The sequence below is a fragment of the Triplophysa dalaica genome, chromosome 12 (assembly GCF_015846415.1).
Source record: "Triplophysa dalaica isolate WHDGS20190420 chromosome 12, ASM1584641v1, whole genome shotgun sequence".
Taxonomy (NCBI): Eukaryota; Metazoa; Chordata; class Actinopteri; order Cypriniformes; family Nemacheilidae; genus Triplophysa; species Triplophysa dalaica.
In genome coordinates this window covers 7,117,712-7,139,110 of record NC_079553.1, presented here as the reverse complement: position 1 = coordinate 7,139,110, position 21,399 = coordinate 7,117,712, and the positions used below count along the sequence as shown (strand labels likewise).

The 21,399-nt window shown below is 38.6% G+C and overlaps 5 protein-coding genes across 9 annotated transcripts; 4 read left to right on the top strand and 1 right to left on the bottom strand.

Annotated features, from left to right (window-relative positions):
- The first annotated feature begins 168 nt into the window (after nucleotides 1–168).
- On the top strand, nucleotides 169–4,669 carry LOC130432450 (gastrula zinc finger protein xFG20-1-like). The gene is made up of 2 exons (XM_056761796.1): nucleotides 169–284; nucleotides 3,289–4,669. The coding sequence occupies exon 2, from the start codon at nucleotides 3,310–3,312 to the stop codon at nucleotides 4,633–4,635; it is 1,326 nt and encodes a 441-aa protein (XP_056617774.1). The 5' UTR covers nucleotides 169–284; nucleotides 3,289–3,309; the 3' UTR covers nucleotides 4,636–4,669.
- Nucleotides 4,670–4,978: 309 nt separating this feature from the next.
- Nucleotides 4,979–7,870, top strand: LOC130432449 (zinc finger protein 425-like). Its single transcript, XM_056761795.1, has one exon. It carries the CDS (start codon nucleotides 5,110–5,112, stop codon nucleotides 7,384–7,386), a length of 2,277 nt encoding a protein of 758 aa, XP_056617773.1. The 5' UTR covers nucleotides 4,979–5,109; the 3' UTR covers nucleotides 7,387–7,870.
- An 801-nt stretch (nucleotides 7,871–8,671) lies between these two features.
- Nucleotides 8,672–11,884, top strand: si:dkeyp-84f3.9 (zinc finger protein 227). Of its 2 annotated transcripts, none has more exons than XM_056763226.1 (2): nucleotides 8,672–8,717; nucleotides 10,105–11,884. In XM_056763226.1, exon 2 carries the CDS (start codon nucleotides 10,423–10,425, stop codon nucleotides 11,872–11,874), a length of 1,452 nt encoding a protein of 483 aa, XP_056619204.1. In that variant the 5' UTR covers nucleotides 8,672–8,717; nucleotides 10,105–10,422; the 3' UTR covers nucleotides 11,875–11,884. The 2 variants fall into 2 exon arrangements, with proteins under 2 accessions (XP_056619204.1, XP_056619203.1); XM_056763225.1 differs by lacking the exon at nucleotides 8,672–8,717 and adding an exon at nucleotides 8,724–8,893.
- Nucleotides 11,885–13,691: 1,807 nt separating this feature from the next.
- On the bottom strand, nucleotides 13,692–15,280 carry prss1 (serine protease 1). Its single transcript, XM_056763232.1, has 5 exons — nucleotides 15,198–15,280; nucleotides 14,832–14,991; nucleotides 14,362–14,615; nucleotides 14,126–14,262; nucleotides 13,692–13,888 (listed from the first exon to the last, which is right to left on the bottom strand). The coding sequence occupies exons 1-5, from the start codon at nucleotides 15,235–15,237 to the stop codon at nucleotides 13,739–13,741; spliced, it is 741 nt and encodes a 246-aa protein (XP_056619210.1). The 5' UTR covers nucleotides 15,238–15,280; the 3' UTR covers nucleotides 13,692–13,738.
- A 2,345-nt stretch (nucleotides 15,281–17,625) lies between these two features.
- si:ch211-261d7.3 (uncharacterized) lies at nucleotides 17,626–21,363 on the top strand. Of its 4 annotated transcripts, none has more exons than XM_056763230.1 (4): nucleotides 17,626–17,715; nucleotides 18,056–18,743; nucleotides 19,432–19,839; nucleotides 19,949–21,363. In XM_056763230.1, exons 2-4 carry the CDS (start codon nucleotides 18,485–18,487, stop codon nucleotides 20,656–20,658), a joined length of 1,377 nt encoding a protein of 458 aa, XP_056619208.1. In that variant the 5' UTR covers nucleotides 17,626–17,715; nucleotides 18,056–18,484; the 3' UTR covers nucleotides 20,659–21,363. The 4 variants fall into 4 exon arrangements, with proteins under 4 accessions (XP_056619208.1, XP_056619207.1, XP_056619209.1 ...); XM_056763229.1 differs by having other exon boundaries at nucleotides 17,632–17,967; XM_056763231.1 differs by having other exon boundaries at nucleotides 17,632–18,743; nucleotides 19,955–21,363.
- The last annotated feature ends 36 nt before the right edge of the window (nucleotides 21,364–21,399 follow it).

Genomic DNA, 21,399 nt, shown 5'->3' with positions numbered 1-21,399 from the left:
CTTTTAAAAATGAGCAACTGGTTAAAACGTTTCATAATTCGATGAATATTTCTGGAGGGAAAACGATAGGTCCCCCACACCAGTTGGTGGCGTTAGTTGAATTATACCTTTATTACAGTTGAGAATGGGAGGGAATGAGCGAACGATGAGACATACTGCCCTCTATCGGCACTGTGAAAATGACAACTATACGGAACGTAGAATAAAGATGGTGTTTTCCCCATATCTGGATAAACCTTTTCTGCGGTAAATTCGTTCTGTTTTTCGAAATGCACTAATTCAAGGTGAGTGCTTGACAATGATGTTCTTATCAAAATGAATTGGATTCGTTTTTGTTCGTACAAACAGTCGTTAGGTGCAGTATGTTTATATGGAGATGTAATGCAATTGTATTGTATTGAACTCTGCAGGACGCGAGTGACATGTGCCGCATGGTCCTTATGTTCTGCAGATGTGTTTACAAAGCATCTCAACGATATATTTTCCCCTCACGTTCATATGTAGCAGATTATTTAACATTAATACATGTCTAGTCTGAAAAGCACGATAAATTGCAAGCATTCATTGCAACCCTTGACGCTGTTACATTACGCTGTGTTGCTAATGCTTCAAGTTTTCTCGATTGAAGATGACGGGTTTACGTAATGTTCTTTTACTGTTTTTTTGTTGTTGTGATGAAGCATTGTTCAAGGACGTTATTAAGAAAGCGATACCGCGGGAAGTGCTCAGGCCTAACGTTACCTAAATCAAGACATGTCTGTTCTTCACAGTCATCCTATGTGGTTACTTTTACACTTCAAACGTACGAATTTGTTAACGAGTTTCATAAAAACGTAAGCACGCTGTTCATAGTTGCACTGTGAATCATTTAAATACGCGAGAGTTGCGTTGTTTTTGGACATTTTGTATTTAAAATTGGTCCTATTAGGACCTATTTGGTATTTATTAGGAATGTATGAATGTTTCTTACAAAATAAATGCACGACAAGTTGAATAGATACATTTAAAGGGACAGTTCACCCAAAAATTAACAATCTGTCACCAATTACTCGACCTGAAGTTGTTCAATACTCGTATAAATGTCTTGAACACAAAGATTCAAAGGAATGTTCGCTGTTTTCAGTTCTGCTACATCATTCTCTACCATAGTAGTAAAAAATCTCATATGTGACCCTGGACAACAAAACCAGTCGATTTTTACATAATCTGAAAGCTGAATAAATAAACTTTCTGTTGATGTATGAGTTGTTTGAATAGTACAATATCTGGCTGAGATACAAGCGGTTTAAAGTGTGCAGAAAAATCTAAATATTGAGAAAATGGCCTTTGAAGTTGTTAATCATAGATGCTGTAGCAGGCTATCCATTCACACGTTTTTATATATTTAAGGTAGGAAATGTACAAAATATCTTCATGGAACATGATCTTTACTAAATATCCTAATGATTTTTGGCATAAAATAAAAATCAATAATTTCGACCCATACAATGTATTTATGTCTTTTACTAAAAATGTTCCCGTGCTACTTAAGACTGGTTTTGTGATCCAGGGTCACATATGTGTTGTTCCGTTTAACACAAAATTAGATGTTTGAAGAATTTAAGAAAGCAAACATTTTTGTTGCACCTTTTACTACCTTTTTAAATTGTCTTACTATAGGCAATGATGTCCCAGAACTGAAAATAACTGATGTTCATCCAAATATCTGTATTTGTGTTCAGCAGAACAAAGTAATATATACAGCTTTGGAACATCTTTGGGGTGAGTGAATGATGACTTGATTGTAATTTTTGTGTGAACTTAAAACGGTTAAAGACATGTTGTTAGGAAATGTGCAGAAATGTAGAAAAATTAGCAGAAAAGCCCTTGAAGTCATGCCCCTTTTTTCCAATTGCCCAATCGTATGAAAGGAGAGGTGGACCTTCCGATGTGGCGACGGAAATTTACAGTTGCTTGAAACGTCCAGAGACTGCAATAATGATGGAGAAACTTGTGTTGGCTGAGGGGTCTATCAGACAGGACGCGTCTTTTGAATTGTTTTTAGTTGGCTGGTTGCGCATTGTATTTCTTTGCCTGTTGTGCCTTGCATTTTTGGTGGAGTGCCTGAAGTTGAAAATAACTACACTTTTTTTTACATTTACATTTTTAGGCATTTGGCAGACGCTTTTATCCAAAGCGACTTACATTGCTTTATCCTTTACATTTTACATAGGTATTTGCGATCCCCTGGGATCGAACCCACAACCTTGCAATGCTCTTAACACTGCGCTACAGGAAAGCTAAACTCTGAGCAGAAAACCATTGGAGTCATGCGCCTTTATTCGTATTGTCCAATCGAATGAAAGGAGAGGCGGACCTTCCAATGACAGTACTTTACAGTGCTTGAATGTTACCAGCAACAAGAGCGCTCGCGCTATAATCCTTGACTGACAGCACAGCTGTTTCGGTGGTAACCTAGCAAAATAAAAAAACGCTGGACGCTGCTCTTTTCAAAGAGTCAACCAAAAGAGCAGTGTGGCGCGCCTTGCGTTTTCGAACATGAAAACAATGTTAAATATGATCGCCCTGTCAAACATGTTACCTTTTGATGTTTCTATTGTATCTGTTCTGCAGTACGTCTGTCCGCTAAAGAACTGGAGATATGGAAAACATCTGCTGTGTACAAATCTGATAAACGTCTTAGAAAAGACAGTTTTAAATGCATAGTTTATAAAATCATAAACATCTTATTAATATCTTCTAGATATGTCTGTATCATGACATCTGACAGGAGACAATCTCAGTGATGTATTGCAGATGAGCAAACAATCAACAATATAGATGTATGTATGCTTTGCTTTCAGGGATTTAACTCGCATTATAATTTGAATAACTTAAGACACACAGAACACACACTTTTTTAATGAAAGTATTTTGGACTGTTTACACTTATCAGTGTCAGTGTCAATTTGACAGATTTAAATTTACATGTATTCATTTGGCAGATGCTTTTACCCAAAGCGACTTACATTGCATTGTGCTATACATTTGTTTCTGACTATGTGCAATCTCCCTGGATCGAACCTATCACATTGGAGTTGCTAGCACCATGCTCTGACCACTGAGCCATAGGAAAGCTAATATTAACATTAATAATGTTAATTATATAATTATATATATATATATATATATAGCATTAATCATTCCAGAAAAAACTATTAGGCTTAATGTTTTATTAGTAATGTATGATTTAAGTATGCCTTGTTGTGTGCCTTGTCACTAATAAAGTCAATTTGCTTTTTTTTACAGGAAGCACCCAATAATAGAGAAATGCTTGGACTTCAAGAAACAAGATCTTCTGGGACTCCTACCTCCAAAACTTATAGCTGCGTTGCATGCTCAGCTACTTTTCAGAGTTTGGCATCACTGTTGGTACACCAGGCCACTCATGCTGATGAAATCTCTTGCCAGCAAGAGTCAACGTTACCAACTTGTGTCACCTGTGGTACCTTATTTTCAAGTGCGGATCTCCTCGAGAAACACAATTGCGTGGCGGTACCAACCCCAGCTGCTCAAGAGATGCATGTGTGTGACTGTGGTGAGGAGTTTGATGCTTTATCTGCTCTTGAAGAACACAAAATGTTACACAAGCCTGATGAACAGGTCATTATGAGCTTGGATATTAATCCTCGACACTTGGAAATGGAGCTAGACAACAAAAAAGACTCCGGCCACCCGGTCTTAGACCAGGCCTCTCCTAATTGTTCACCATGCCATTCTAATGAAGATCCTCTTGTAAAAAGCACATGTTCTGCTTCTGAAACTGACATCAATGATATGGCACCGACTACAGACACATCTACGGTTGAAGAAAATGTAAAAAGTACATCTGCTTCTGAAGCAGAAATTGAGACTGCATCCATTACAGAGATTTCAATTCCAATGAAAGCAAAAGTAAAAAGTGCATCTGCTTCTGAAGCAGACATTGAGATGGCATCATCTACAGAGATTTCAATTCCAACGAAAGAAAATGTAAAAAGCGCATCTGCTTCTGAAGCTGACATTGAGATGGCATCTGCCACACACACATCAGATCCAATGGAAGAAAATGTAAAAAGCTCATCTTCTGCTTCTGAAGCTGACATCAAGATGGCATCCACTACAGACAGATCAGTTCCAATGGAAGTAGATGTAAAAAGCCCGTCTTCTGCTTCTGAAGCTGAAATCAAGGACATGGCATCCACTTCAGACAGATCAATTCCTGCAGAAAAAAATATTTTAAATCAGCAAGATGAAGATATCCTAAAGCCACACGAGTCTCTCCTACCCCACTCTGTGAAGGAGAAGGAGCCTATCCTTGAGAATAACAGCGATACATTAGAATCCTCTAACACATCAAACCATCCTGAGCATGACAGTGAAGAATCTGCAAGTTCACACAAAGAATCAACTGGTTGTGATAAAAAATCAATCCTAAAGATTCTGGCATCTGCCTATATGAGTCATAGACAGCCAGGCCATTTAAATCAAATACCAGCCAAGAGGAACCAACCCCCCAGAAAAGTTGCACCAAGGGCACCAATGCAGTTTGCACCTGCCATAACAATGCCAAAGTCTGAGCCACAGAAAAAAGAGTTCAATACCAATTGTGCCTGAAAGGGTGCTTTCCTTCCCAAGCATTGTTCTAAATATGAAAACTGGTAAGAAGAAAAAGAAAAAGCGGAAGAAGATTGTATCTGTGATACAAACTCTCTACCCTGTGGTTATGCTTGAGACTCGCCAAAAGCTTTTTGGGAAGGATAAAATTGAAGGCAGACACAAGTGTGGAATCTGTCGTAGGGTTTTCCAGAACCCAGACAACTTGATAATGCATCATGCACAGCATAAGAAAGAAAGAGTTAAATTTTGTTTCCGTTGCCAACAATTTGTTATCTGTGCTGCCGAGAATCACAAGTGCTTCAGCACATTTGTTGGAAACCGTCAATGTCCTGCTGTTGTTAAAAGTAAGTCTCCAACATTGCCTAGCCCTAGCCCTGCAACAGCACAGAGACAAAGAAAGTTTCAGTGTTCTATATGCAAACGTGCGTACATCTGGAAGCGCAACCTTACAAGACATAACTTAAAAGGTAAATGTACGCCTATTCTTTCAAGCTCTGCAACTGCAGTCAACCAGGACAATGGCAACCCCGCTTTAAACTCCAGCGAACACCCTTCAAGCTCCATCAAACCCCTTCAAACTCTGGCAATTTCCCTCCAAACTCCATCAAGCTCCACTCCAAAAATTATTCCAGTAGTGAGGTGCAAGCCTCAAAAGTAAATGAAATTTCAAAACATGTCAATGTTGGAGTTGGCACAGAAACTATAAAAACTGAGGAGCTGAACACAGAATTTTCTATAGAAGGAAAAAATCTGACCTTGTTAAAGATACCTTCGCCATCTCACAAGCCACTCGATCAGTTACCTTCACCATCCTTTGTGTCTAACTCCAAACCAGCTGAGTCAACAAAAACTGAGCAAAATGTTGAATTGCCAGCCAACGTGGTTGAAACCGAAGCAGAGGACCAAGATCAATACGAAGAAAAGCAGTGGACCATGCCATTGGACGATGCTGAAATTGATGTATTAATAGATGGAGATCAAGAGGACATGGATAATGAGGACAATTTTGCAGACGTGGCCAAAAAAGACTCGAATGAAGATGAGGATGTTGTCATTGTGGAATCTCCTGATGACTTGGAAATGGACTCACTGTGTCCTAGCAATGGGTTTAATGTGCATGTGAGTGATGAAGGTATAAAGCGGTTTGTTTGTGCCGGATGCCAGAGATCTTACTCCCGGCGGTTCACTATGATGCAACACTTGAGCATTTGCGGGGCGAGGAAGTTAAAACAGCAAAAACTTTTTGAAAAAACATCATCCGGTGTCCCCGGACCACTTAGAAGGTTTCCATGTCCTCAGTGTGGCAAGTTCTTCAGCCGCAAAGACAACATGAATATGCACAGAAAACGATGCAGTGGAACAATCCCCAATCCTCCAATTGTGCCCAGCATCGTGGAGAACAAAAATCCACCAGCTCAGGAAAACTTATTTGTGTTGTCACCGTCTACAGAAACCCCATCAGCCAGACCTGAGAGCAGTCGAAGTAGCAGCAGCAACTGGGGAATTATGTCGCTGCCCCCAGTGCTCCCAAGAAGAGTGACTTGCGAATGTGGAGCCTCTTTCACGTGTCCTAGACTTCTCTTTGAACATCTGCAACTTCATGCACAGGAGTCCTACATTTGTCCTCACTGTGGTGAGAACTTGCAGTCCTGGATGGATTTTGAAGCACATCAACAAGTGCACAGGCAATCTCAAAACCAAGTGGTTGAGCAGAGAGGGCCACAGATGCACCCTCGTCAATTTCCCCAGATGACACGATTACATGTTCCAACTCAGCAGCAACCTCTGCCATTTTCCCAAGTGCTACAATCACATATTCCATCAGGGCTACAACAACCTCCTGGGTTTCAGACATCAGAGATTAACCCAAAAGCACAGCCATCTGCACTCCTGCCGCCACAGAAATTAAACCACAGTCCGTATCCAGAAACGGTGACGTGCTATAGATGCAAAAAGAGTTTTTCAGGTCGCCGTTCCTTGTTAAGACACCTACGGTTGAGTTGCAGGGGTGATGCTGCAGGTCCGAAGAAACCCTCGGTACAGATTCCAAGTAATGCCACCAAACCCACGTTCAAACCTCTTCGTTGCCCAGTGTGTGTGCGTTGGTTCAGTTGTCTTGACGGGCTGAAGAGACACCTGGTCTCACACAGCAGGCAACCCACTTTGTCATGTCAGCAGTGCGGCCAGAACTGTCCGAGCTATCAGGCGCTTGAGGAGCATAAAAGAAATGTTCACAAAGTAAACCCTGGAATTGTGTCAGCGAATGTTAAACAAGAACAAGTGTGCAAAGTTGCACAAAGCGCACAAAAAAACACACCCACTGATTTTCAATGTCACATCTGTCTGCGCTATTATCCTAAGCTTCAGTCGTTGAAGGACCATGTGAGAAAAGTTCATCGTCCCAAACAGCCAAAACCAATCAATCTGACCGTTGTAGACCCGTTCCGTTCTGGCCAGTTTCAGTGTCAGATCTGTATGCGTGCATATCCTGACATCAAATCCTTGAAAAATCATAGAAGGAGAGTGCATCGTATTTTAGGTGGCGTGTTTCAGTCGGCAAAGGGAACTGAGCAAAATCGCACACCTGATCACTTTCAGTGTCAGATATGTGGAAGCAGCTATCCAGATATAAGTGCCCTTCAAAACCACAAAAGGACGGCCCATCGTGTCTTTGGAGGTCTTGAGCTAGGGAACCACTCAGCAAAGCCAACCCAATCAGTGCAGGTGTCAAATTTGCAGCCATCTTGATTTAATGACACTAAAAAGGATTAAGTCTTGCCTGTAGATACAGTACAGCTAGAATAGATTGTTAAGTGTTTATGCATTAGGTGATGAAAGTGGATGTGAGTTTACTGGCTTCACTTTATTGCTTAAAACTATTTTGGATGCAATTACTTTAATTACATTTGTACATTATTTCAACATACAGGACACTCCTGTGGACATATTATAGAAAATCAGCAGAGTGGTCAAGAATTTCGAATTTGAAATTGTTTGAACAATGATGTTTCATAACTGTTCAGTAGAGTTATAGTTTAATGAGTTATTACATTACATAATTCTTTTTGTTGTATTTTAGGTGGCTTTGCTTATTATTTGCTCAATACACTGTAAAATAGCACTGTAGATAACCTTTTTTTAGAGAGTCGTTGTGTATTGTCAGTGATTTGTAAATAATATGATGTATTCATACATGTTGTATGTTGCTTCAATAAACAACAATGACAACGTTTTCAATAAGTTATTTGTCATTATTCAACATCTTTTAAACATTCTCTTTTTAAAAATGAATATGAATATTTTGTTTGAATGCGAGTTAACAAGTAGAAATGGGTGCATTTACTTTGCGCTTTAAGGGAGATGAGTAAACAACCTTACATTTTTATCTAATGGCGGTAGTTTTTGGTCAAGTCTTAAATTGTTATTAAATGTATGTTTCTTCAACTTCATTTCAAAGTAAAACAGTAAACTCTTCATTAAGCAAGATTAATAACAAGTGTTCTTTTGCTATTCTGGTTTTGCTTATATGTTAATGTTATTTAGAAAAGTCTGTCAAAGATCACACGCTTAAAAACAGTTTAGTTGTGTTAAGATGGAACTAAACAAAATGTGTTATTTCTGGGACAACACACTTGGTGTTACTTTTAACACAACCTGTGTTTTCCCTTTAACTTATTTCATAACGCAAAATACTTTTAAATAAGATAAGGTAATGTTAACACAAACAATGTGTTACAAGTAACACATCCTATTTAAGAGTGTAGTTTATTCACATTTGGAATCTTATCTCTAGCAACATATTTTTGTTAGAATTTGTGTTGCCATTAAAACATGAATAAACAAAATGCTTTTGTCAGTGATATTTGTACAATAAAAGCAACTATTTAAATGCAGTAAAACGGAAAATCTATAAATTCATTCATATAATATATTTTTTATCGTTCTTTTGTGCTAAGTGGTTTTGTTTTGTCCAGCCACTGCTGGCGTCGACAAGCGGCTTTTATTAAAACGGAAACGGAAGCTCGTTCGTGTATGTGCGTTTCGGAACGTTATTGGTCCTGGAAAGAAACAGCATAAAGGTTGGTGTGTGCGCGTTGTTGCATTGCATGTTCACAATGTATTTTCAACAAGAGGGAAAATAGCACTTAGTATCGCAGAGCTAACAAAGAATAATATTCTACGTGGATGTTTTAAAGATCGATATTACTATTCGGCTTTTGACGTGATGCTTTGTCAAGTAACGTTAATGCTTCGGGTAAGGCGTTGAGTTAACCCAGCCACATTTATGGTATAGTTAAATTCAGCGAGTGAGCAAAGCTAGTTTATCTTAATAAATGAATCGCGTAAAGAAAGGATGTTGCACATGCAGCATCGTTCTTAGATGGAGATCCAGAGCTGACTGTAATGGAACATGCATGCGTTCATTCCTGTTATGCAGAGCAACATTTAACAGTCGCGTGGCGCAATGTGATGGAAAGGCAATAAACAGAATTGACGGTATAGTCTAATGAAGTCTTTGCTGGCTACCCGAACAAAGCAAACAGTATCGTATTCACGATTTAATGACTCGTATGTCGGTCCTCGTAATAACGGTGTGTTTGCTGCAGTAAATGAACACTACCGAATGGGAAATCTCTAGTATTGCATCTGTGCGTAATGCATCATATCTTGAAGAACCGCTTAATTTATGCAGCTCGCTATAAAACGCCTTTATGGCGCAATTTTAATGCTCACCTAATGATGGTACCCATACCAATTAGCGTCTACTAAAGTCCTGGAAAATATGGCAAATTTCATTGTGACAATAAAGAAAGATTTGAATGTTTACTTTGTCACCTGTAGTGAACGGGAAAATTAAAATTCTGTCAAAATTTATCCTGCTGAACACAAAAGAAGATATTTGTAAGAATGTCAGTAACCAAGCAGTTCTCACCCCTTTGACTCCCATGGTATTTATTTCCCCCAATATGGCAGTAAATAGGGATGATGTCTGTTCTGGCTACTTTTTATTTGTTTCACTCTTACAGACAAATCCACATAAGGTTGAAAATATATAGGATTTTTACTAAAATCTCATGCAGTTAAATTTGCTAGATCCATGTATCACCTTGAAATTGTAAGGTTCTGTCTACATTGTGATGTTCTTTCCTTTACATTGTGTTCATTTTGGACCTTTTGTAAAACCTTTTAAGCTTAATCTCTCAAATCGCTCCGAATACAGATAAAACCTTATAATTCGGTTTTGTGGAAGTGGAAATTACATTTTAAACCATACATGCTCTGTTTTAATAAAATATTACAATGGTATTTAGTAATTTATTGACAAGTTAGTACATGCAGTTGTTGGTTTAATTCCAATTATTTTGTTAAAAGTACTTTGGGTTCTGCTGATGCAACCTATCTTGACTGTTTTAACACTTATATCATTTTTCTGTGTTGCTTATACCGTTTAAACTTTTTTTGTAGTTTCAGCTTGAGTGGGGGGAAAATTCAGACACCTGCAGACGATTCCTACATCATGCATGAAGGAGATGCTAAGAGCCAAGAAACCAACTCAGAAGTGGCAGAAAGCAATGACCATGTTTTATTGAAAAGAGAAATGGGAAATTTAATTTCCAAAGGTCTGCCTTTAAGTTCCCAGGACAGGGAAGTAGAGAAACCTTCACCTCAGCTATTGATTCTCTACCTGAGTGCTTACCCTCGAAAGAAGAGAGAGAAAAAGTCTCCTGTGAAACAGATGGAAATAAATCTCCAGAACAGTCAAAAACTGCTACGGAAGTTGACATGGATATAAAAAAATATCCTGGTGAACCAAAAGATGATTCCAGCGCCACAGATAATGAGGCAACTTTAAGAAAACCAGAAAAGGAGTCTGAAAATAACCAAGACCGGCCTTCAACACTCCATACGTCTATGGAAGATCAGAAGACCAGTTTAGAAAAGGAAGTTGACTTAGCTAGTGATATATCCTGTCCTAATGCATCTGCAGGTAGCCAATGCAAAGAAGATTCTGACCCAAAAATCCATGAAGATACCGCAGATGATAAAGTTTCTGACATTGAAAATCAAGGGGCCTCACATGTCACACCCATAAATGTCCATACAGACCCCTCCATGGAAGAAACCACCTCGAAGAATGTATCCCCTACCTCACAAGAGACTACTTCAGAGCAGGACAACCAGAAATCTTTGAGTGAAGGAAGTGCAGATGATAGCACCATGGAAATGACCCAACACAAATCTGCATATACTAACCATTCTCGGGGACGGCCGCGTAAACAAAAACAGGTTATCAAGTGTGAGGACTGTGGCCGCCAGTTCGCTCATTCCTCAGCATATATTATTCACCGGCGTGTCCACACGGGTGAAAAGCCCTTCAAGTGCCCAGACTGTGACAAAGCTTTCGCTCAACTCTCCAACCTTCGGTCTCACGCTAGAGTCCACAAAAATAAAAGACGGAAACACAAACAACAAAGCAGAGCTCCTACAGAGAACGCGACCCAAGTGAGTGTGATTGACAAAAAAGGAACTGAGGAAAGTGTGACTGAGGAAAAAGACTGCAGTAATCAAATCGTTTCTTTTAAAAGGAGGAGAGGGAGAGGAAGAGGAAAGGCGAGACGAAAAGTCAGAGGGAAAGCCCACGCTTGTCCGATATGCCATAAAGTATTTTCCTTCAAATCTGTCCTTAAAATACACCTTCGAATTCACAGTGGAGAAAAACCGTATTCGTGCAATGTGTGCGGCAAATCCTTTACCCAGGCGTGTACCGCCCGCGTCCATGAGAAAGTGCACTGGCACATCAAGCCGTACCTTTGTTCAAAATGCAATAAGGGATTTTCTCAGATAGGACCACTAAAAGTACACACCTGTGAGGGTAAAAAACAACAACACAATACCGTTAAAGAAATGGAGTTGGCTGGTGTTGTATCCTACAGGTGTCACTTTTGCAAAAATAGCTTTGGCACAAGAGACGAGTATGAATTACATTTGCAAGGACATACGGATACCCAGCGTTACAGGTGTGACCGTTGCGGTCAGAGGTTCAATCTCCAGTCTGAGCTGAACACACACGGCAAGCATTGTGTTGACATGCGACTCACAAAAACAAAGGCTTCCAGGTCCAATTCATCTCTAAGGTTACAACCCAAAATCCCTCAGTCGCCAAAAACAACCCGAAGTGCAAGTCCAAAACTGTTTCTTTGCAGTAAAATCTCCCACCACTACCTTGAAAGATAATTCCCTGCCAAAAACAAATGCTTCCAGGTCCAATTCATCTCAAAGGTTACAACCCAAAAACCCTCAGACCCCAAAAACCATACGAAGTGCAAGTCCAAAACTGTTTCTTTCAGTAAAATCTCCCACCACTACCCGGAAAGATCTTTCCCGGCCAAAAAAGGTCAAAAGATACTTTTCATTGCTGGCTTGCCCTCCTAAGGTCATGGCTTCTTCTGATCCTGACCTGCAGAATAACCTCTATCCCAGTCAGCCAATCAAATTTAGCTATTTTGTATCTCAGTTCAACAGCAAGGACCACAAAGGAGACCCAAGAAAGTACTTCTGTCCGCAGTGTGGACGAATGTTTGGGCACGTAGGAAGGCTGAGAGCCCACATGCTTACCCATGCACGGGGTCAAAGCTTCACTTGTGCTGACTGTAACAGGACTTTTAAAACCTGGAATAAATTTTGGATTCATCAGAGGCTTCATAGACAGAAAAGAGGACGTTTCTTTTGTCCCAAGTGCGGTCAGGGATTTCGATTTGTGGGCTTGTACAAGGAGCATTTGCAAAAACACCCAGAGCTTAATGCACACGCCTGTCCGTTCTGTCCTCACACCTTCCCGACTGCACAACGTCTAAGAAATCACCAACAGGAGTGGCATCGGTCGAGTATGCCTTACATTTGTGATATTTGTGGAAAAGGTTTTGCAAGTGAGGTCATGCTTAAGCGACACAACGTTGTTCACTATACAAACAGCCAAATGGAGACGGATTTCAATGTGGATATGCAGCCCACTGTGCGTCCCTACGAATGTGCTACATGCAGTGCCAGTTTTGAGAACCTGGACTCTCTTTTCCAACATCAGTTCAGCCACAACTCTGATAATAAAGAAGCAAGGCAAGGCAAGAGTCTGTGGAAGCAGCGAGATGCAAAAGATGATCATTCTTACATGCAGTCAAATCTATCTCTTTACAGCCGTCACAGCCGTGACTATTCCTCCAGCCAATATGCTGATCTGACAGCAGACGTACGTGCAGGAATATCACAAAATTCTTCACATCTTGGTTTCCAGCTACAGCGAAGAATAAACGCAGATACTCAGAGTCGCACTACAACATTACCTCGACTGCCATCAAATGTCCATTCCATTCCTGATTATCCGGCTGATGACGTGGAAATGGATGAAATGGCAGTACATGCTAATGATAAATCTTTATCAGTTCAAAAATGTAATGGTTCAAGGGAACCGCCATCTGGAATAAAGACAGAGGAGACAACTGTTGGCTTAGTTTGCACAGAATGCAGCGCTTGTTTTACTGACATTCTGGCATTGCATAGTCATTATTTAGAACATGCCAGAGGAGATATATTGATATAGTGTTAATAAATAGTTGTATATTTTCCTTTTTTTTAGTGAATGTGTTGTTAGTTGTAGGTTTTTTAATATATAGAAGTCCGGTATTTCATCATTTGAAAAATTTGGTAGTCATGTGATGTAAACATTGCTGATGTTCTTTATAAACAAACCATCTTTAAGATAGATCTTAAAACAGTTGGACTAGACTTTGTTTTGTAATTGACTTATCTGAAGATTAAGAAATTAAAGTCTTGACTGATTTTCAAACTTGATCAAAAATTCCATTATTTTTGAATATTCCAGAAACTTCTCTGTAAATTCCTGTCAAATGCAACGAGTTTTGAACACATCCTGCCATTTAGCTTTTTTATGTGAACGCAACACAACATCCCAAGACCCTACAAACGAAGATAAATGCACCCAAGTTCCAATAAAATTCATCAAACTATAATCAATTATATAACACAAAGGGAAACCATTAAGGTGTGCAATAAGTCATTTATTTCTCATCAAATGGATGCAAGTCTAATTGGAGCTCATGGTGTTTCTGATCCAGGTGGTGTAGTTGCAAACCTTGGTGTAAACACCAGGTCTGTTTCTCTGGGCACAACCATAACCCCAGGACACAATACCCTGCAATTGACCGCTGCATACAACTGGGCCACCAGAGTCACCCTGCAAAAAAAACAAAGTTTCATAAGCCAGTGATTGTTACAATAATTGCAACATTGGTTACTTATAACTGCACTTTTTCCCCCACAGCAAATTCAAATTACCAGTTAGCACTGAGCTCCATAATTTGAACAAGGTTTGTCAAATAACAAATACAAAATGTGCCGTTCTGTGCGTCCCTTAGAATATTATTTATATTATAGATTACTATGTTGTCAAAATGTATAACACGAATCTCACCTGGCAGGAGTCCTTGCCTCCCTCAATGAAGCCAGCGCAGAACATGTTGGAGGTGATCTCACCTGGGTAGGCATTTCTACAGGTGCTGTCGCTCAAGATAGGAGCTTGCAGGCACATCAGACGGCTGGGGTAGTTGCCTGATGAGAAAACACTATTTGTAAGTTTACGTGAATATGGCCTTATGATTTATATCATATTTGTTAACTTTCATTCCACATGAGATTAATGTCACTTGCTTCCGGTTGCGCTAGTGTTTCCCCATCCAGAGATCAGGCAGTTGGAACCAGCAGCAGCACAGCCTGAAGGCAGAGCAACGGTCTTAACATATTGGTTCAGGATGGCGGCCTGGCTGAGTTTAATCAGCATGATGTCGTTGTCCAGATTATTGCTGTTGTAGCTGGGGTGTCTGATGACCTTTACAGAGTTAATGAACTGCTCTGTGCCCTCACTGGCATCAATGTTATGCTCACCAAGACGCACCTCGATACGACTAGGCACACAGAGAGGGGTGTGAACATTTGTTAGGCAGAAGACAATAACTTATAATAATACATATATTATATATTATAAAAAAATATGTTTTGCGATTGCACAATTCCTCAGTTACTAAGATATACCTTGTGGCAACTGCTCCATGTGATAACTAGCCCCAGTCTCCCCATATAAATCGTATTCACTTCTTTTAGAAAAAAATGTTTTTACTCACGACTTGTAACAGTGAGCAGCAGACACGACCCAGAGGTTGCTGATCAGAGAACCACCACAAAAGTGGTAGCCACTGTTCAGAGAAACCTGATATTGAACACCATTCTTAGTGCACTCATAGCCCCCGACAATTTTATCATCCTCATTCAGAGGAGCGGCATCTAAGAAAATAGTAGGTATTGTTAAACATCATGCATTAATGATGTGTTTAATGATTAAATACAAAACACACAAAATTAACTAGTATTAATTATAAATAACCATCCACATAACCTAAAATAGCTTAGTCTGTAACTATTTACAAATATAACTACTACAAACAGTCTGTAAAAATGAGAAAGTATTTTTTCTGCCCCGTTTTACTCACAGGCCGCAGCAAAGAGAGCCAGAATAATTAGAGCCTTCATCCTTATGCTACCTAACAGTGTTGTGTTTAAAATGTTCTAGGTCCCTCCTTATATACTGTGTGTTTACTCCACTGCTGTGATAAATTTCAAGGATATATATGTAGATAACATAAGTATCAACCAGTGTGTGAATCCAGCATTTGGTTTGACATACAAAAGATTCTCTCACATATTTTAACATACAATTGGTTGAAAATGTATTAAACCAGAATGAAACAATATTTGTATGTCATCTGTTGAAAGAATTTTTCCTTTTTGTTTTATTGGAATTATTTGTGATGATTATTGAAAAGTGGACGATTTCTGTTTTTTCATGTATGTCATATGATAAATATTATGAGCCTATTTATGAACATTACAGATTAATCAGTGAATATTACAAATACGATTTTAGACACTGAATCAATGAAAACCTTTATTCTTAGAGTTACTTATGTATACTATTTTCCATTGATTATGAATAAAATTAGTTAGTTAATCTTTTAATTCTTGCTGATGGCAATTTTGTTTGAAATGTTGAACTATAATTAAATTCTAATAAACATAAAATATAAAACATGACAAGGGAAATCTTTAAAACAAATCAACAGTGAACAATTTAACAGCTTTTCAAGTTTATGATTCTTGTAAATACTGTTTTATTGAAAACAATCATTTGAATTTAAACAATAAAACATTTTAGACATAAAGGTATGGAAATGGAAAAAGTTATGACTCTTGTGGTAAAGGTAAAGATGATGTTTACTCTAATGGTAATTTTAGAATTAAACTAAGCTACAGATTATTCATTAGCTCTTGTGGGAAAATGCAGGTGGCACAGGAAGGTCATCCAACGTTTTAAAAACCATTGCAATTCTCTATTAAATTAAGCAACTTATAGAACTGTGTTTTTGGCAAGTGTTTTGGCTCTTTAGAACGTTTTTAGAACTCTTTAGAATTAGACAAAAAGTTCATGATAATCTATTTATCTGACATGTTTCGTTATGACTACCATATTCATGTTCAGCTGTTTATATCAGCTTTTTTAATTTGCCATAACAGTAGGGAGAGTGGGATAAGATGAACTATCATTTTACTAATGTGGTCCTCAAGGTGTAACAAAATGAGGCATAAGCACAATACAATTATTTAATCTCATTTAAGGGTGTTTCCAATCAACATTATTAGAAAACATCTATGACAAAAGTGACCCTGGACAACAAAACCAGTCTTGGGTAAATTTTTCGAAATTGATATTTTTATATAATAAATAAGCTTTCTATTGATGCATGAGTTGTTAGAATAGGACAATATCTGGCTCAGATACAACCGTTTAAAACTCAGGAATCGGAGAGTGCAAAAATAAAAAAAGAGCTCCTGTGGCTCAGTTTGCCCTATGATAAGGGTAAAATGATCTGAGTCAGGGGTTAAGTTAGACTATATGTGGATATACTGAGCATGCAACTGAATTTAGTAAAAACCATGTTTTTTTTAAGATTTATTTTCTAAAAAAGTAATTCAATCATTATTTTCCCCTACAAATACTACTAGATATTTTTTTAGATAACTTAAAAAATAACCAAATAAACTTTACATTTCTATATCTTTAATTTGCTATATCTTTCGGTTTGCATTTCTGAAATAACTTGTCTAGTAAAACACCAAAGTTGTTACATTCCAAAAACAGACTAAACAGAGAGATTGTAGATTACAAATAAATTAATTTTTGCTCTCACCATGTCTGTTTTTGTAGATTCTTGCCATTATACAGTGCTTTTTAATCCCAAAACATGTTAGGCCATTAGTGACTTAAATTGGAAAGCTATCCCTTTTACTGTAAGAGTAAAATCAGGTGTAAAATGTTTTTCTTAATCAAAGAATATTAAGTGTACTTTGGTGCACTTAACTTAGAAAAAAGTAAACACGATAAACTAGAAAGTTATGTGATATGTCATTGAAATTATACAGGTATAAATTAGAAATTTAACTTAACTTCAGTGTCGATACTGGCTCAATTAAATCCACAGCATGTACTCCTTTTCATTTTTATGTATGAATTGTTTTATTTATTCTATATTTGTTCCGTAATCTGTGTATCAGCACAATGATTTAATGCTTGGTTTAAACAAGAACTTTAGAAATCATTTTTTTTTTATTTAATCAATTCAGAGATAACAATAATGAAATACAACTTTGCAGACAATAGTTGCATAAAATATACCAAAAAGGCATCTGAACGTATAGAAGAAAAGATAAATAAATAAAACAATAAAGTAAAAAAAAAAAAAAAACATTAATCATAGTACATGGAAGATATCGTCATATCTATTAAAACAAATAAAATTAAAAATAGTCATTGCTATTAAAAAGTACAAAAATCTCGGTGTGACGTCACATTCAAGCGACGATCTGAGGTCTGTGTACATGTAGGATTTTCAGAGGGTAGCTTTGCCCCAATGCTCGATTTTTAACTATTTTCCCAATTATCTGTTGTCGACGGTAAGATCGAACTATTGTGCGATAACAATTATTCTTACAGGCCCGTACTGCTGTTGTTAAAGTGGTACGTGTCATATCTTACTTTGTACGCAGGCATCATATGCTTGAGAAAAGCTAGTGTCGGCTAACGTAATATATGCGGAATGCGCATCCATTGCGGTTGTCGTGCACCATATATGCGCATTACTGCGACAAATGTAATTTTGGTCTTGGCGGTAAAGATAATACAAGAATATAAATACTGAATTTAATGTAAGAACAACTATGTCGACAATGCATTCTTTATATTTATTTCCAAATCGCTGCCATGTAGATTTTAATGTTTTCATTTTATTTTCAGATATGTTTTCAAGTGAGCGCGGAGACCTCATGATAACCACAGCTTTACCCTGCATGTGATTAATTTAATGTGCAAGTTATGTCGAATAATGTCGGAAGAGCATCTCCGAGTCTTGCTTGTGTACGGAAGCCACAGGTTTTTGTTGACATAAGTATCATTATTAAGATACAGCAAGCAAAGGCACCCTTACCAACTGCGTACAGTCATTTTAAATAATCTTCTATAAAATGCTATGTTAACCTATCGCTGTTAAAATATCTGTTTTACTTGGGTTTATTATTGAGCCCATCATTTAAGCTATTTTTGTTAGACATGACAATGAAGCAATGAGGGACTTGCCATGGAACGGCATGGTGGCTTTTCACACTCCTTGTGAATGGCACGCTGTCCATCAGTCCAGTTGGTGTGTCAGTAAACCACAACATATCCATGACTGAATATTATGAGGAAGGGGGTTTGCTGTATGAGCACTCACCTCCCATGCACATCAAAGTGGAGTCTCCAGAGGGTCCCTTTGGAGGCGGGGTCTCAGAGGATGGTTATCCCAGAGAGGATGACGACTCAGATGGAAGTTGTGACCAGCAGAATGGAGGGTTGCCTGGAAGCCTGCCCTTCAACGTTGTGGTTGTGCATCCCAACATAGTTGCACCTGGGATGTCTTCAGATGAACTCATCCCAATCGAACAAAGTAAGGTCTAACACTTAAAAGTCTGATGTTAAATTTCTGTTTAATAGTTCCCTATGAAAACAACAAAGTTTTCACTAAAGGTTTAACCATACTTATAGCTCTTATTTCAAAATTTGCTGTTAAATGCCATGTTTGTTCTCCCTCAAAGCATTTTTTATTTTGAAGCATGTTTGTCATGACTGTGACAAAATTGTCACATAATTTTTTTACATATTCCTCATAAAGGGGCACATAAAAATGAAAATAAATGAGCTACTTTGTTTTATGAAGAGGGATCCCTTTACCATCTGTTGGGTATTATTTCTCTAGTTGGTGCATTGTAATTTACAGAAATCTTACAAAAGTATGTTTTCTATCATAACATCCATAACGCTTGTTTTTTTTAATAGAAATTCAGATGTCTAGACTCTACCAACAGGGCTTTAGTAAAATATAAACAGATGATTCAAAATACTGGTAATAAATACATTCTCTGAGAACTTATTTTTTTAAGTTTTGACAAAATGTCACATCGATAATTTTGGAATTTCCTTTTTTTAACAAAAAAAATCAGTAGTAATTAAGTGTGCAATTTGTGCAAGATGAAGAAATACAATAATATATTTTTTAACAAGATCTTATGTACACAGTGCAAGTGAATGTGAATTTTAAATGTGGATTTAAATCAAAGGCAGGTGTGTTTCTTCAGCTTTATCCGCAGGAGGCGTAGGAAAACGGAAGAGTCGCTTTAGCGGAGCAGAGCTGGAGGTTCTCGTGTCAGAGGTGACCCGGTGTGAGGGGGAGCTGTTCGGTCCAGCTGGAAGGCTTCGGCGCCGTGAAAGAGAGCGCATTTGGGCTGGTATTCTTGAGCGTGTAAACGCTGTGTCTAGAGTCCCACGGACTCTTCGAGAAGTAAAGAAACGCTGGGATGACCTGAAGAGACGTAATGGTGGCAGACTTGCTGATGCAAGGCACCGCACCTGCTACCTTCCATCCAGCAGAGGGGCTCCAATTTTGGGAAGGTCCTCCCAACTTAGTCCCAGACTCCAGCAGGCTCGTCAAAAGCAAAGCACTAGAGGAAAAGCAAGCTTCACTTGCCTGTCAGACACTGATCCAGGTATGCTTTTTGGTGACTATTCAACTCATTTCTTAAGTGTGGGTAATATTAAAAATCGTTTTTGTAGAGGCTACTGCAGAAAAGAATGTCCAGGTTTTCTGTGTTTCAGTTACAGTAGGAGATGGTTCTGAAAGGGATGGCTTTGAAAAAGAGGAAGAAGCTGGTGAGCAAGATTGCGATGATGGAGATGGAGATTGTGAGGGTGTGGACAACAGCATTGAAGATAAACTGGGTTTAGGCCTGGGTTTGGGAATAGTACCACCTCCGACATCAGAGCGCTGGCTACCTCCTTCGCCCCTTTACAGCGCTCCCTTCCTTAATGGGACTCCTCAGCCAAGCCCACAACCATCCTTAGGAACCCATCAGGGCCCGCTGGAGCCGCCTCCTCCACACAGTTCCTGGCTGGAAGATGAACTTCGGGGTCTGGGGGAAGCGGCCATGCAGCTTGGAGATCGCATGGAACAGAACCTGCGTGAGTTTGGAGAAGGCTTCCGACGTGATATGCAGACACTTGTTGCTTCACAGGAGGCCCTGACAAATAGCTTGCAGCAGAATAATATGCTTTTGCAACGTCTATTGGGACTACTTGAGATGCAGCATCAGCAACCGCAGTCTCAACAGCAACAAATTCCACAACAACAACTTCAGACAGCAATTGCAGCAAGTCACACAGCATCAACAGGAATCTCCACAACAACAGCCTTATCAACCACAGTCATTGCAGCAACAGCAGCAATTGGAGAATCAACAACTAGAGCAGCAAATTCCGGCCGCGGTTTCCCCTGTACCACCACCTCCAGATATTTTAGATGGTACTAGGCATAATGAACCACCGACTGACATTAATGCAACAGCCCAACGGCCACGTCGTGGCAGGACTGTAGACCTTAGACGAAGACGCAGGCGTTGATGTTGCCAAGAGATGTGACATAATGAACTGTATTTGGTTACAGTAAATGTATTTATTTTAAAGCAATGTTTTATAAAACTAACTAGTTGCAGATTGTGCCATGTCATAGCAACCACTTTTTTTATGCCTGTCGCAAATACACAATAGTGTGTCTGTATGCGTACCCAAACACACACTCTAAATTTTTAAATTAATTTTTGCACTTTTCTGTTGCTAAAAGTACATTTCTGATATCTTACAGAATGCACTTGCTTACGTTTCAATATAATAATTGCAATTTTAGAAGGAAGTAGGCAGGTTTAAACATCTCCAGCAATTATGCTGTGGTAAGACATTGTTCATTTTGTTCCGGGCACCAAAGTTTGGTGCAAAATTGCATTTGTTATCACAGGAATTGCATCTAGGCGCTCTTTAAAGGTTCGTTTTATGTCATTCAGTGGCAAATACATGTGTATCAGAATTCATTTTATAACGTATAATATTGCCCAATCACTCTGCATGCAATGCAAGATATTTAAAGTACTTTGTACTAAGTACCTGTTAACAAAAAACAGTTGTAATTGGAAAAAATGTCCATTGTCCATAAACAAGTTTTAATAAAAACAATCAATACATTTATTATGTTTTTCCTATTATAACAGGTTGTAAAT